At 41.9% G+C, this 13,141-nt stretch overlaps 1 protein-coding gene across 1 annotated transcript in view; it reads right to left on the bottom strand.

Annotated features, from left to right (window-relative positions):
- The window catches only part of usp54a (ubiquitin specific peptidase 54a), a 29,498-nt gene extending 20,039 nt beyond the window's left edge, over nucleotides 1-9,459 (bottom strand). The window contains exons 1-2 of the mRNA XM_076075837.1: nucleotides 9,200-9,459; nucleotides 4,841-5,669 (exon numbers count right to left, since the gene is read on the bottom strand). Coding sequence (XP_075931952.1) covers nucleotides 4,841-5,029 — 189 coding nt within the window. The 5' untranslated portion in view covers nucleotides 5,030-5,669; nucleotides 9,200-9,459. The remainder of the gene's footprint in view (nucleotides 1-4,840; nucleotides 5,670-9,199) is intronic.
- Between the last annotated feature and the right edge of the window lie 3,682 nt (nucleotides 9,460-13,141).

The following is a 13,141-nucleotide window of genomic DNA, read 5'->3' on the forward strand; positions in this document are numbered from 1 at the left end:
AAGGAGACCATAGACGTCACAAACCATCGGACAGATCTAAAAATCAGAATCTTGATTCCCAGAAGGTAAAAGGTAAGGTGTGTAAATTCAAGTTCTGTATCAGTTTCAGACAGGACCTTTATGGAACAGTCTGCATGCACCGAGATCACATGGAGTCTCCTAAACCATGACACACACACACACACACACACAGGATTTTAACCAGCTGTGATGGCGGGTTGTGAAGGCAGCCAGAGGTTTCATAACAGGATCAGAAACCATCAGCACAGAAACTCAGTTCCAGCCGCAGATGAAAACAATTTTATTTAACATTTTCATGTGAATGTGTTTCAGTCAGTTGATGTATATATTCTGTACCCGTCTGCTCAACCCACAATATTTACACAGCTCATAAGAATATATTTGTTTCTGTCCAGAGACTTTGGGAGACGACTCTCCTGCTGATCGGCAGGAATTCAGACATGGAGGAATTCTTTCATCACTTTATTAATGAGAAGGATTTTTAAAAAGAGCCGCAGCGGTACGGAGGTCAGAGTCGGGTACAGCTTGAATCCTTGGAGGGATGAACAATTATTTTACGAAACAGAACTTTGCCTCAGTTTGAGGCATTTTTTTTGGCGACAGTCAAAGTGAATGTGTGTTATAAAATGTTGTAAGACCACAAGTCATGAATGTACAGAGGGACAGAAAACTGGACTAGAGCTGTAACAATGAGTTAAAGACTAGAGCTGTAATCAGTCGATTAGTCCATCGACAGAACTATATTTATTATCGATCAATCTTTTCTCTCGCTTCAGGATAGATATATATATATATATATATATATATATAAACTTCTTCTAAAAATGACAGAAGGTGTGTTGGAATAGAAGCCCTGCGGTGTGAATCTGGTACATCTTTGGACAGGAGTCCTCAGTGAAACATACTGTGGTGTCAGCACTTTGGGTGTGTTTGTTTTCTCCTGCCCCTGCCCCCCCCACGAGGTCCAATATGTTACTTTATTCATGCAGGACGAAGCAGCAGCGCTCAGCAGGTCAGCCAGGTAATGAACCTTCAGCACAGAGATGTACAAGACAAATCCCTTTATACTTTCATTATTAAATCATTTCATCTACAAAATGTCAGAAAACAGTGAAACATTCCCGTTATCATTTCACACAGCCCAAGGTGAGCTCTTCAAATGTTTTTCTGTCACATCAACAGTCAGATATTCACTTTAATGTGACAAATAAAAGCATCAAGTCATCACATCTGAGATCAAGTAATCGCTGCAGCTCTCGTTTCAGTTCTTTTTGTTTGAAAATCAACCTGCAGAGAAAATTCATCACAGTCAAGTGTTATTATTCAAGAGTTGGCTATTCAAGTTACATGAAATCACTGCATGATGATGCAGACATTTGACACCAGAACAGGAACCTCATTAGTGTCAAAAACATACAAGACTTGTGACTCAAAGCCATCTGGTGCAGCAGGGATGAGACAGCGGGAGGACGGATGGAGCAGCAAGCTGTGAGGTGGGTGGGAGTGTCCGTCGAGAGGGTAGACCACCGAGGAACGGGGGAGGCCGCACCGTGGATTCTGATGAATTCTTTAAATATCTGAAGGAGGTGCGTTCCAGTGACTCTTAAACACACTCAAAGGACTAAATAAGGTTTCTCAACATCGACTGAGATGGATTATATTTCTACACTACAGTTGAAAAATGATGAATCTCCTGCCACAAAAGCTTGATTGAGGACAGTCAGAGAGGTCTACTCTATACTTTTGAATGGTCTTTCATGCTTTTAGGTTGTAGGAAGGCCTCTTTACAATATATTAAGAGTTTGTTTTGGTGAGTAATTGAATTACTGTCTAATTAAATAAAGTCAAACGAAGCAAAATCGGAGCGCTGGATGTCGTGAGCAGCAGGGAGGATGAGAGGATGAAGATGTGTGAACAGCAGAACTAAAGGCCTCAGCTGCTTGTTACCACGATGTTCTTCCTCTTCGCTTTGTCTTCATCACATGTCGGAGCGGCTAAGCCTCCTGACGACTCCCCCCCCCCCCCCGGTCCGCCATGCCGCCTCCACTTCCGTCAGCTCAGCTGCTCGCAGCCTCACAATCCTTTTGATCACTTTGTTTTGACGTTAGGCAACGGTGACAAGTCAAGAAGAGCGGATGGACGGTTGGAGAGTTGAAGGGCTGTTGGAGGAGCTGGAGGGGGTCAAGGTGGTGAAGGTGGTCGGTGCAGAGAAGTCACGAGGAAGTGTAAGAGTTCACGGTACACTGGTCTCGTGTAGTGGTGGGGGTGGGGGGGGGGGGGGGGGGGGGGGGGGGGGGGGGTGAGTTACCTCTCTGATTTACTGTGGTGGGCATACTGTGTTCATATTATAAATCTCAAAGAATCTAACTAAAATGGAAGGAGTTTGTTTGTCTGTCCTTTGATTTTGTCGACAACTGTTCCTCCGATCATCGTCACACTTGGCGGGTGTATTACGGAGGACCCAAGGAAGTGCAGTGTTGAGTACGAGCTCTTGAGATCTACGGGACTTATTTATTAGTAGTGCCTTGTGTACGGAAGGGGACCCCTATCAACTGTTACATCGCAGCACGGCATGCTGGGTACAGCTCGCTCTCCGTCGCACGCTTCAGGGAACAGATAACGAAAGAGACGAGAGATCTACGGGATATAATCATCATCAACTATCGACAGGCGTTCATCCGATCACATTTGGCGAGTGTATTGCTCAGGACCTAAGGAAGGGCCGTGTGATGACAAGTTGTTTGGATGAGCGGTTGAGAAAGCAAGTCAGAAGCCAAGCAATCAGTCCGTTACGAATAGACACGTTTTGAGGCTTTACTGTGACTTACATTTGCTTAAAACAAGTATAAAGTTATTTTATTTTAATTTATGTTCATGCATTAATCCGTTAATGAGAAGTTTGTCCGGCATGAGTGTAGCTGAAACATTAGAGTGCACTGTTTTTTTTAGCAAAAGCCAGTCGATGTACTATAATTACCTCTCCAATGGTTTTTTTGTGTAGTTCAACCACGAAGGATTGACAGAAAACAATGCAGCTTGTAATCCAGTGCAAGCGTTAGTAATTTGATCTGATTGATACCAGCAGCCCCGTTTACTCTCCTGCAGCTGAATCAGAGCTGCATTAAGTTTCTGCTCATTCTAACAAAACACGTCCTGCTGCTGCTTCACATTCAAACACTTCAACTGAAACACTTTATTGTGAAACAGTCACAGGAGACAATTTGTTCTTTAACATTCTGTCAAACTCACGAGGCGCATAAAAAAAGATCAAAATCGATGCAGCAGGACCAGAGATGTTGTCCTTTTACATTCCACACATTCTTCCTCCTCGCCAAAACCTGGCGCCTACACAACCCACAATGCAACAGGACATTTATCTGACATCACAAGGCTTTATACTACTTTTAAAACATGTGCAGTAGTACTCACCAACACCTGAAAATATCACCGAGGTGTGAATTCAGTTCCTATTTAAGGATTACAACTCTATACAGATTAAGGGTTTCTACTGTTGACAGACGACACCGTGGCGTCTGTGTGCGGTGACCTCTGACCTCTGACTGTTGCTGCTGAGCTCACACTGAGCTTCAGTTAAACAATGTAATGAGTGTTTCCTCTTCAGCCGAGTCTGTCATTTCAGCAGCAGCCCCACCCTGCAGGGTTAATGAGTCAGCCTCCGCTTGAAAACCAATAATTACTGCTCTCACACCGTCTCAGCTCTAATTGTCGAGGCACACAACACACCTCCTCCTCAAACTCCTATTTAAAAAGCTGAGTCATAAATAAGTGTAACTTGCATTCTGGGAGGTGTTACAGGCTCCTGGAGGAGGCTCATTACAGGCTCACATAAGCATGGAGGAGATTATCAAACTGGTTGTTATGTGGATGGTGCGGTCATCTGTCTGACTGCTGTTTACCAACCACAGCGTTGCCGGATTTACTGGCTCAAAGGCACAGTGGTGAAGCTTTCTGTCACCATCTACATTGGATGCATTGCAGAGTAATACTGACGCACATATACTGCAGTCATCGAGAGGCTACAGTGTTAGCAGCTCTGTGAAACAAACGCATAACAATCCGTTTGTTCATGTATTTTCAACAGACAGTAGTTAAAGTGTCAAAGACAGAAAAACTCCTCTTGCTGGGGACTGATGGAGTATTTTTCCCGCTGTCAACTTTGGTAAACTCTTCGGGCTATTATCATATTTCAAGCAACATTTCAAACACCTCTGTATTACACTGAACTAATACAACTAATACAACTGTGGTGTAACGCCGACACACCGTCCGTGTGTTTTACACAACTCTCTCTGTGACGTCTTCACATTTCTCATTCAATCAACAGTTCAATATCCAAAAGCATTTTTACGTATTTAATTGAGAATTGAAATAGTTGCCGATTCATTTTCAGTTCATCGTTTCAGCTCGAAACTGAATCTTTGGGTTTTGGACAGAAGAAAGCAACTGAAGACATCACCTGGGGCTCAGAGGAAACTGTGTTACAGACCAAATATATATATATATATATCAATTAATCTGGAAGATACTGGCAGATTAATCAATAATGAAAACTATCTTAAATTGCGGCCATAATTTATTCAAAATGATTAATATCGCATGTCTTCAAACACTGTTTTCCCCCTGGACCTGAGAGGGAAAGTCAGCATGTACGCTCTACAACAGGTACACTGAGCTTCCTGTCAGTGGTCAGTACACGTGTTCTCTCAACACGGGGTCAACCGGTCAGAGAGAATGTGCATGTATGTGCGTGAAAGAAAGAAGTCAATAGAGAAAGAAATGACAGAAAGTGTGAGTGTACCTGCAGGGCGCTGTTCAGGAAGCAGCTGTTCTGTCCCGGCTCGTTGCTCAGCCCTTTACTGGGAGCGATGGACGTCATGGTGCGAGGCGTCAACATCCCCTGCATCCCCACACCACCATTGCTGCCGCCAGCACCGCTTCCAACTCCGCCGCCTCCACCTGACGCAAAGTAGTTCCTCTTCCACGACATTTTTCCCGCTCTCTCCTCTTTTCGCTCTCCTTCTTCGTGGTCTCTCGGCCTCGCTCCTAGCAGGAGTCAGCTTCCTGTCTTCCGTTCTCGTGTCGAGGGAGACAGAGACATTTCCTCCGGCGGACGGGAGGATGAAATTCTAAATATGATGAAGACTCCCAACAACAGAATGGACAAGAGCAAGAAGGAGGAAACAAAAATAAACCTAAAAAAAAAAAAGTAATTCTGCTCCAAAAAAGAAGAATGCAAATAAAGTCCTCAGTAAAAGATTTAGTTGAACAGTGTTCTTTAACTAATCTCTACCTTCTGCATTTTTTAATTCCAAAAACTGCACTAAAATATTGAAAAACTTCCCAGGATATCCAGGTGTGTATCTCAGGCTTTAGGTCCATAAATTCCAAAGGTTTTCTGTGTGAACTTCCTGCGCTCTTCTTCTTCACACTTTCAAGGACTCAGCCCTCTCCGTGTCCGAGTGTTGCAGGTGCGACAACCTTTGCGCTCCTTTCACACGGCAATATGTGCAGCTGAGCCGTGACCTCGCGTCATCATCCTCTTCATCATCATCCTCTTCATCATCATCATCACACTAGCCAAAAACCAACCAACCGCAGGGGTCACAGGTCAGAGGCTCAGGACGGATCTGCAGAAGAAAGAAAACAACATTCAGACTGTTAGACCGTCATCACAGCTCAGGGATGGTTTTTGCTGATGCAGTTTATTTCACACAATCAGTTTCTGCAGTATTTACCTAATATAAATATATTAAGAGTTCTATAATACCGCATAGGAAACAATCCGATACCTTTTTCACCATCCTATCGATCAAACAATGACAGAAGATGATCATGGTCATTCATCAAGAACATACATTTTATCACATTTTTGTCAGTACTTCAATTGTTTACAACAATAATTCCTTGTAAAATAATGAGTCAATATTTATTGTTTGCAAGTCAAACAGCTTTACTAAGCGTTTATGAGTAGCTGAACCGATGTCTACAGCAGACCATAAAAAGATAGAAGAATGTGAATGTCTTAATTCAATACTTCAAGTGCTGCAGAATCTGTGTTAAAGACTACTGATCCCGATCAGAAGCAGACGTATTTTATTTAGCCTTTATGAAAGGGCTTTGCATCTCTACCTGGGGATAATATTAGACACTAAATTAAAAACAAAACTGATGAATAAGCTGCATGCTGATGAATATTGTGAAGAAGAATGTGAGCACAGTGTGTTCAGTAATGCAGACATTAACCCAACATTACTCTGTAAAAAAACAGACCTTAAAGCCTTTAAATCTCTTTTAAGACTTTATATAGCGACAATGTACGACTTCTACAGACAGAGGAAACCATCCTCCTCCTCCTCCTCCTCCTCCTCCTCTTCTTCACACTGCAGTCACAATAACAGACGGAGGCATTCACAGCCTTTTCTTTGTCTCTCTCATCTCATCTCGTCTATACCTCGCTTTCTCTCTCTCAGTGGTTTATTGACCCGACTGTCTACTTGTGCTGCCAAAGACTTCAATCCTTTTTTTGCCAAGTAACACAAAACACACACATTGAATGAATCTAAAAACACAGAAAGATTTTAACAACAGTAAAATCTGTCAGAGCTGCAGAGGAATAATCTTACCGACAAGATGGGATAAGAAAAGATACAAACTTTTGAACCATCAGAATAACTGCAAATTAAATAATGTGAAATGCATGAACACAGATTTCAAAAGATTTGACTGCAGTAAATCTTTAACCTTTTCTCAAGTTGTCAGCTTTAAATGTGAAAACAAACCAGTCAAACCTCACATGCTGCTCTGCAAACCTCAAGAACAAAGACTGAACATGTTGTGAAAGACTTAAAGAGACCGTCGAAGTCACACTCTGGGATTTTACCTCATTTTAGTTCGGCAGTAATTAAAAAAGTACGTTCATAAATGAATCAACACAGAGTGAGAGCGGCGGGAAAGTAAGTCTATGTGTGTGTGTGTGTGTGTTATGTAGTTAGTGTGTGAGAGAGGTAAACTGCTGGTCAGAGCAGAGGGAGGCGAGGAGGGATTAGCCTGATCAGACTGTCTGTACCGGATTAGACTGTCTGTGTGTGTGTGTGTGTGTGTGTGTGTGTGTGTGTGTGTGTGTGTTTATGTCCCTCACTCCTCTATTAACAACATTCATTTGTTAATTGCAGCCGGTCATCAGTTCAAAGTAGAATCTGAGTGTAAAAATGTTAACGTGTGTATCTAGATTTCTGTTAATTTATTCTCTGTGAGATGATAATAAACAACAACAACAACAGATCAAAAACACCTTCAACAGCAAGATGCAGAAGCCACCAACAGGAAGTGGGCTACTATCTGAGACCAAGACCAAGCTTATGAAGCACATTTTTCCCGTGATAAATAAACCAACCAACAGTGACACGAACACGATCAGTCAATAAACAGTTTCATATTTGATACGTTCAAAGAAAAAGAAGGTTTCTTTGTCAGGAGTTTGAGAAACTTGTGTGAAAAGTCTTGAGAGAAACTTTATGGAGACAAAAGGGTCTTGATGACATTTATGAACCATGAAGCAATTTTCCAGCTGCCATCACAGCAGTGAGGTGGAAACACGTCGTTCTCCTGAATGATTACAGCTTTTTATATCCTATAGCAACACATTAGGGTCCCGAGGTCGAGTCAACACCAGGGAAATGTTAATTAAAAAAGGAAAGAAGTGTAAAATGAAGACTAAGTGAGAGGCCGTTAGGGGCTTATGGAGCCAGGAGGATTAGAGAAATGGACCTTAATAAAACCCTGGTGACGTTCACACTGAATAACCGAGATGAGCACACAAACATGACTGCACTCATATCTCTGCTTCCTGCTAATAAAACTAAAATCTGGATTAAAAACTTTTTCAGGAAATGAGAAGAGAAGCTTATTTATTTTTCAAAGGGTCATTTCACCCTAAATGGAGTATATAGTTTAGGTTATATTTGTCCATGTTAGGAGGTATCCGTCTCCAATAGAATTGAGGTAAATGGAAAGAAAAATACATAAATGGCAAAATCCCAAATGAAATGATTATCCTCATGAAACAACTCAGACCAGTAATCAAGTGGTGGGACAAAAACTAAAGTGCAAAGTGGCATTATAGGATTTGATTGCTCCAACAAGGTCTCATACACTGAATATTTAGTTAGCTTTAGTTAAGCAGTATTAGAAAGGGAAGTGAGACTGTTGAGCTGGTTTGATTATGATGACAGATTTAAACCAACTTTGAGGGATCAAACCTTCAGAAATTGGGAGGGAAGGAGGATCACAGCAATGAGAAATATAATGAGTTTTCAGGATTTGAAATAGACATGGATTAGAAAATTACAATGCATACAAGACTCAAGGTAGTCTCAGTGCTGTAGGCTACTAAAACCTAGCTCCTCTACTATGTACCTTGGGCTCAATGGGAGCGGGAAATGAACATTTAAATGACAACAGTGAAGCACAGCACACCGCTTCAAATTCAAGAACACGGAGGGAGTCTCGGTGGAAAAATCTAACGCACTTCTTCATTATACACCTAAAATAAACAGTAAACAAACCGGTTGACAACAATCTTGCTGGCGGGTATGTGGGAATAGAGAGGCTAATCACACACACATTTTTGGGCAAATGTCACACATTTTACTCATGGTGTACCTTGTAGCTAGCAGCACTAGCTATAAAAGTCGCTAAATCTAGTGAGAAAGACACCAAGTCGGCAACACTACAGCCCCTCCCTTCAGGCCTTCAGCTCCCTTTTTTTCCCCAGAGCATTGTATTTATTTTTTGTTGTCGGGATGTAAAGAGAATTTCAACAAAAATAAAACACCAACCACCAACCCTAGCTTTAAGGTTGCAACTATTATTTTCAATATTGATTCATCTTGCAATAATTCTCTTGATTAATCGTTTATCACACTTTTCTGACATGAAATGGGTCCCAGGTGTCCGTCTGTGTACCTGGACAGCAGACGAACCAATCAGAGAGTCAGGATTACTTCAGCTGATTAGAGGTCGCTTCCTCTCCTGGTGAGCACTGAGACTGCTTTGGTGTAAAATCGGTTATATAACAAAATGCCAGTCTGTCGCAGAGGCTTTACAGCCACACACACACGCACGCACACACACGCACACGCACACACACTATAATCACCTCTAATTCGCCAGGCTGGCTCGGATCCAGCTCCATGCAGCCACTCTGCAGGGCTAACAGGAGAACTACCAGGAGACTTGATGCTACTGGGAACACTGGGATGAAGCCAGCAGGGATGGAGACGTGGTGCAGCAGAGATAAAGGGCCTGGCAGCAGGCAGACAGACAGAGTATTGATCTTCAGACTGTCCCGTCAGGTGACTTCACAGATGCCAGATTTCAATCGTTTTCAGACCTATTTTCACCATGCTACAAACACCTGTTAAAACAACATCAATATTTGTAAAAAAAAAATGTGTGTGTGATGGAGGGAGAAAACACTCAATAGTATGAGGAGGTGATGGTGGATGATCCCAGAAATAGAAGGTAGAGAGGAGGAAGAGGAAACAACTGTTTTTAGAAGATGAGGTCATTTAACCTTATTTTCTTTGCTGCCATGACACAGACATGCATTTAAAGATAAAACCTTTTTGTTTCCTGTGGGATATAAATTAAATCAAATATATATTTTTTATTGAACTCTTGAGAGAATAACGGAAGTAAAATATTTTCTAAGAAGCTTTCTAGGCGGGGGAACTGAAGCTCTTTTAGCCGCTGACCTCGTTGGCAGTCAGTCTACGAGGAAGATTTGGGGCCTAATGACTAAAAAGGAGAGCTCATGAATATACAGCCGTCCTTTCAGAGCTGCAACTGCACCAAAATAACTCAAGAGAATTTGGGAATGTGGAGCACTTCAATAGCTTAATTCTACCCAGTGAAAGGAGGAATTAGCTGCTTGTCATGTCCCTCCGAGACTCTCAGACAAGCCGACGTCTTGACTCAGTCAAGGACACTTGAGCTGTGGTGAACAGTGACCGTGGCTGGTTCATGACGAGATACAGGCTGGTCTTTCTACACCAACACGATGAACTCTGACTCGGGCTGAAAGCTAACGTTAGCTCGATGATCCCGCCACGATAACGTTACACTTGTTACAGAAGATGAGCGGATCAGCGGCAGCGCCGGGTCCCTGTTTTGAAGGGAAAGAACGTATTTTAGCACCAGATGTGTAGAAAGACCCATGATTCCCACGTTATTATTTAAATAACATATCAAGTACTTTTACTCAAGTACAATTATGAGGTACTTGCACTTTCCTTGAGTATTTCCATTTTATGCAGCTTTCTACCTCTACTCTACTATCTCAAGGGGTATTATTGTACTTTTTACTTCACTACATATAACTTAAGTTACTTTGACGATTTTACATACAATATGCTTAGTGATATAATGCAGTACTACCTATTAGTATACAACATGTAAAATTGTCTCTACGTGTATTTCTTAGTAAAAGAAAATGAATAATTGAATATCCTATGATAACCCTGAAATGAATACTAATTGTAAGGAAGTATTCTCAGACTATGATGTACTTTTACTAAAGTAAAAGGATCTGAGTATTTCTTCCACCACTGATATCTGAATACAGATTACATTATATATACCAGGCGTAAATGGGGAGAATCGTCATCATACAGTAGCCAATAAACAGACTTCAAACACAGATGGATGGAGCTGCAATGATTTCATTTCAAAATAGGGAATTTAAGGTTTCCCTAACTCTTAACTTCAAACTTTTGTAAAAGCCAAGCCCCTCTCTGTTTCCACTTCATCACATCCCCTGTTGTGAATGTATTGTTCTAACTTTCACTCCCCACATTCCTCCTCCCAGCAGCAGCAGCAGCTTCCAGCAAGTTGAGTGAATAACCAGTAAATCATCCAGACTGGGAGGAGCTCCTCCTCCTGTTCTTTCAACACATTATTTTCCCATGAGCACTGCTGAATAATGTGCCTGTTAATTTAAAGCTCAGTGGCTGCACTCATAGAGAAACCACAACTCTGAAAAACTCTTATCTTCCAGCCCAAATATCCCCGAGAAGTGACGCATCACTCCGATTCATCCATTTAAAAACAGACCACTAGCGCTCCTCCAACCAGACCTACAGGCTTACTCGGTTTAATACAGCCTCTCAGCTGTTTTAGTCATTCAAACCCAATCATATGATGATTCGTCTTGAAACACGAGAACTACTGGTAACCAAGTCTGAGTCTCAACCACGAGAGATGCGAGTCTCCACACAGGAATGCCAAAAAGCGGATTCCAAAGCATCTTGCTCAGTTAAACTCTCTTTCAACCACACACACACACACACACCAAAACACTTTAAATCACTTCTTACAACACATTTTTACAGACTGGCTTTTATGGGATGTATATATAGCTTTCTGTTGCTATTATTGCCTTGCTTGTGCTGCTTTGTCTGTCACAGCACTTAAGAAATGTGCTATATAAATAAAGTTATTATTACTTTAAGGTTTTCTTATATGCAACCGCTACCTCGCCGAAGATTATAAATCGGTTACTTTTAGAGACCTTCATGAACAAATCTTCACAAATCGGATCAAGCACTCACACACAAAGAAAATACTTGTAAAACCACCTCAGCTGCTATTCCTGCACGCATTTTCCCTTCTTCCAAAACAGCGATAAAGAACACCAGCAGCTGAGTTTGCATTAAAACAAAACTATGCACACAAGACCAAATGACCCGCTTATCATACGTTGCTGAACGGTGATGTAGCGTTTAAAATGGGTCGTTTTCTAACCGGAGTCCGGCGCAGTGCTCCCTGCACACACGGAGAGGCATCGGGGCTCGAACATTACATCACTTCCATCAAACTTCACGGAGAACAACGAGGCGCAGAATAGCATCCCTGCTGCTTTCAAACCGAATACTTTGCATCTTGCAGTTCAACTGAAAAAAAAAAAAGCACTAAACACCGATATCCGGCTGGATGTTTGCAGCACGTTATCGCGTGTCGTGCGGTACCGAGCCGCGTTTGTAACCCGGTTACGTTACGCTAACGCCGGTGAATGAAGAGAACTCGGCTGCTACGTTCAAAATCCACAGACACGCAGACAGAATAAATCGCAACATGGACGTCCGACAGCGGCTCACCTGCAGCATGCAACCCGGAGGAGAGACAGAAATCCCGTTTGACCTGAGGACAAGTTGGTCCACAGCTCTTCGGAGAAGACGCGGTGGTTATTGTGTTTAAAGCGGCAGCACGGAGGGGGAGGGGTTACTACCTGCAGCACTGTGCGCGTGCACGAGCGCGTGCGTCTGTGTCAACACGTGAGCGTGTGCATCAGTAGTATCAGGGAAATTTAGTTAAAGTATTAACAGTATAACATGTTCCCTGTGACTGTTGTACTATCATATATTATATCGTTAATTTGTTATTACTCGTGCATTCATTTAGAAGCAGGATTTTAGTGTCGTAGTAGTTGGTTGAGGCGCAGCTCGTTTTTAACCAATGATTGCTCTTATTGTTTTCTCCATTAATCGATTGATTGTTTGGTTTGTACAAATAGTGGAAACAGTGAGAAATGTCGTCACAATCACCCAGAGCCCAAAGTGACACATTCACCATGTTTGTTTTGTCCAACCAATAGTCCAAACCTCAACATTATTATTAATAGCATTTATTACAATTATTAAAAGAGAGAAAAACTGAAAATCTTAATATGTGTGAAGCTGGAACCATGATGTTTCCCGATGTATCACAGAACGAGAACAGAGATTTCTACCCTTGTGTTTATTATCTAAACGTATCTTTAAGCCTCGTTTCAGATAGAACTGGGGCAGCGAACTCAGCAATTTAAGAGGCGTTTAGTTAATATCATGTTCATGTGTGCAGATAAAGAAATATTGAATCATCAGCAAATGAATAGATAATCATAGGAGTTTGGTGTTTAAAATAAAATCACCCAGGAGTTAAAGTGAGCTGAAGTTGTGCTTCAACAGCAGTGTGTGTGTGTGTGTGTGTGTGTGTGACTGTATTGATCATGGTATTTTTCGCATAAGAAACACAGGAGGACATGTCAGGATGAATATGTGCC

This window comes from Anarhichas minor, unplaced genomic scaffold (assembly GCF_050575085.1).
Source record: "Anarhichas minor isolate MPS153535 unplaced genomic scaffold, ASM5057508v1 ptg000054l, whole genome shotgun sequence".
In the NCBI taxonomy this organism is placed as follows: Eukaryota; Metazoa; Chordata; class Actinopteri; order Perciformes; family Anarhichadidae; genus Anarhichas; species Anarhichas minor.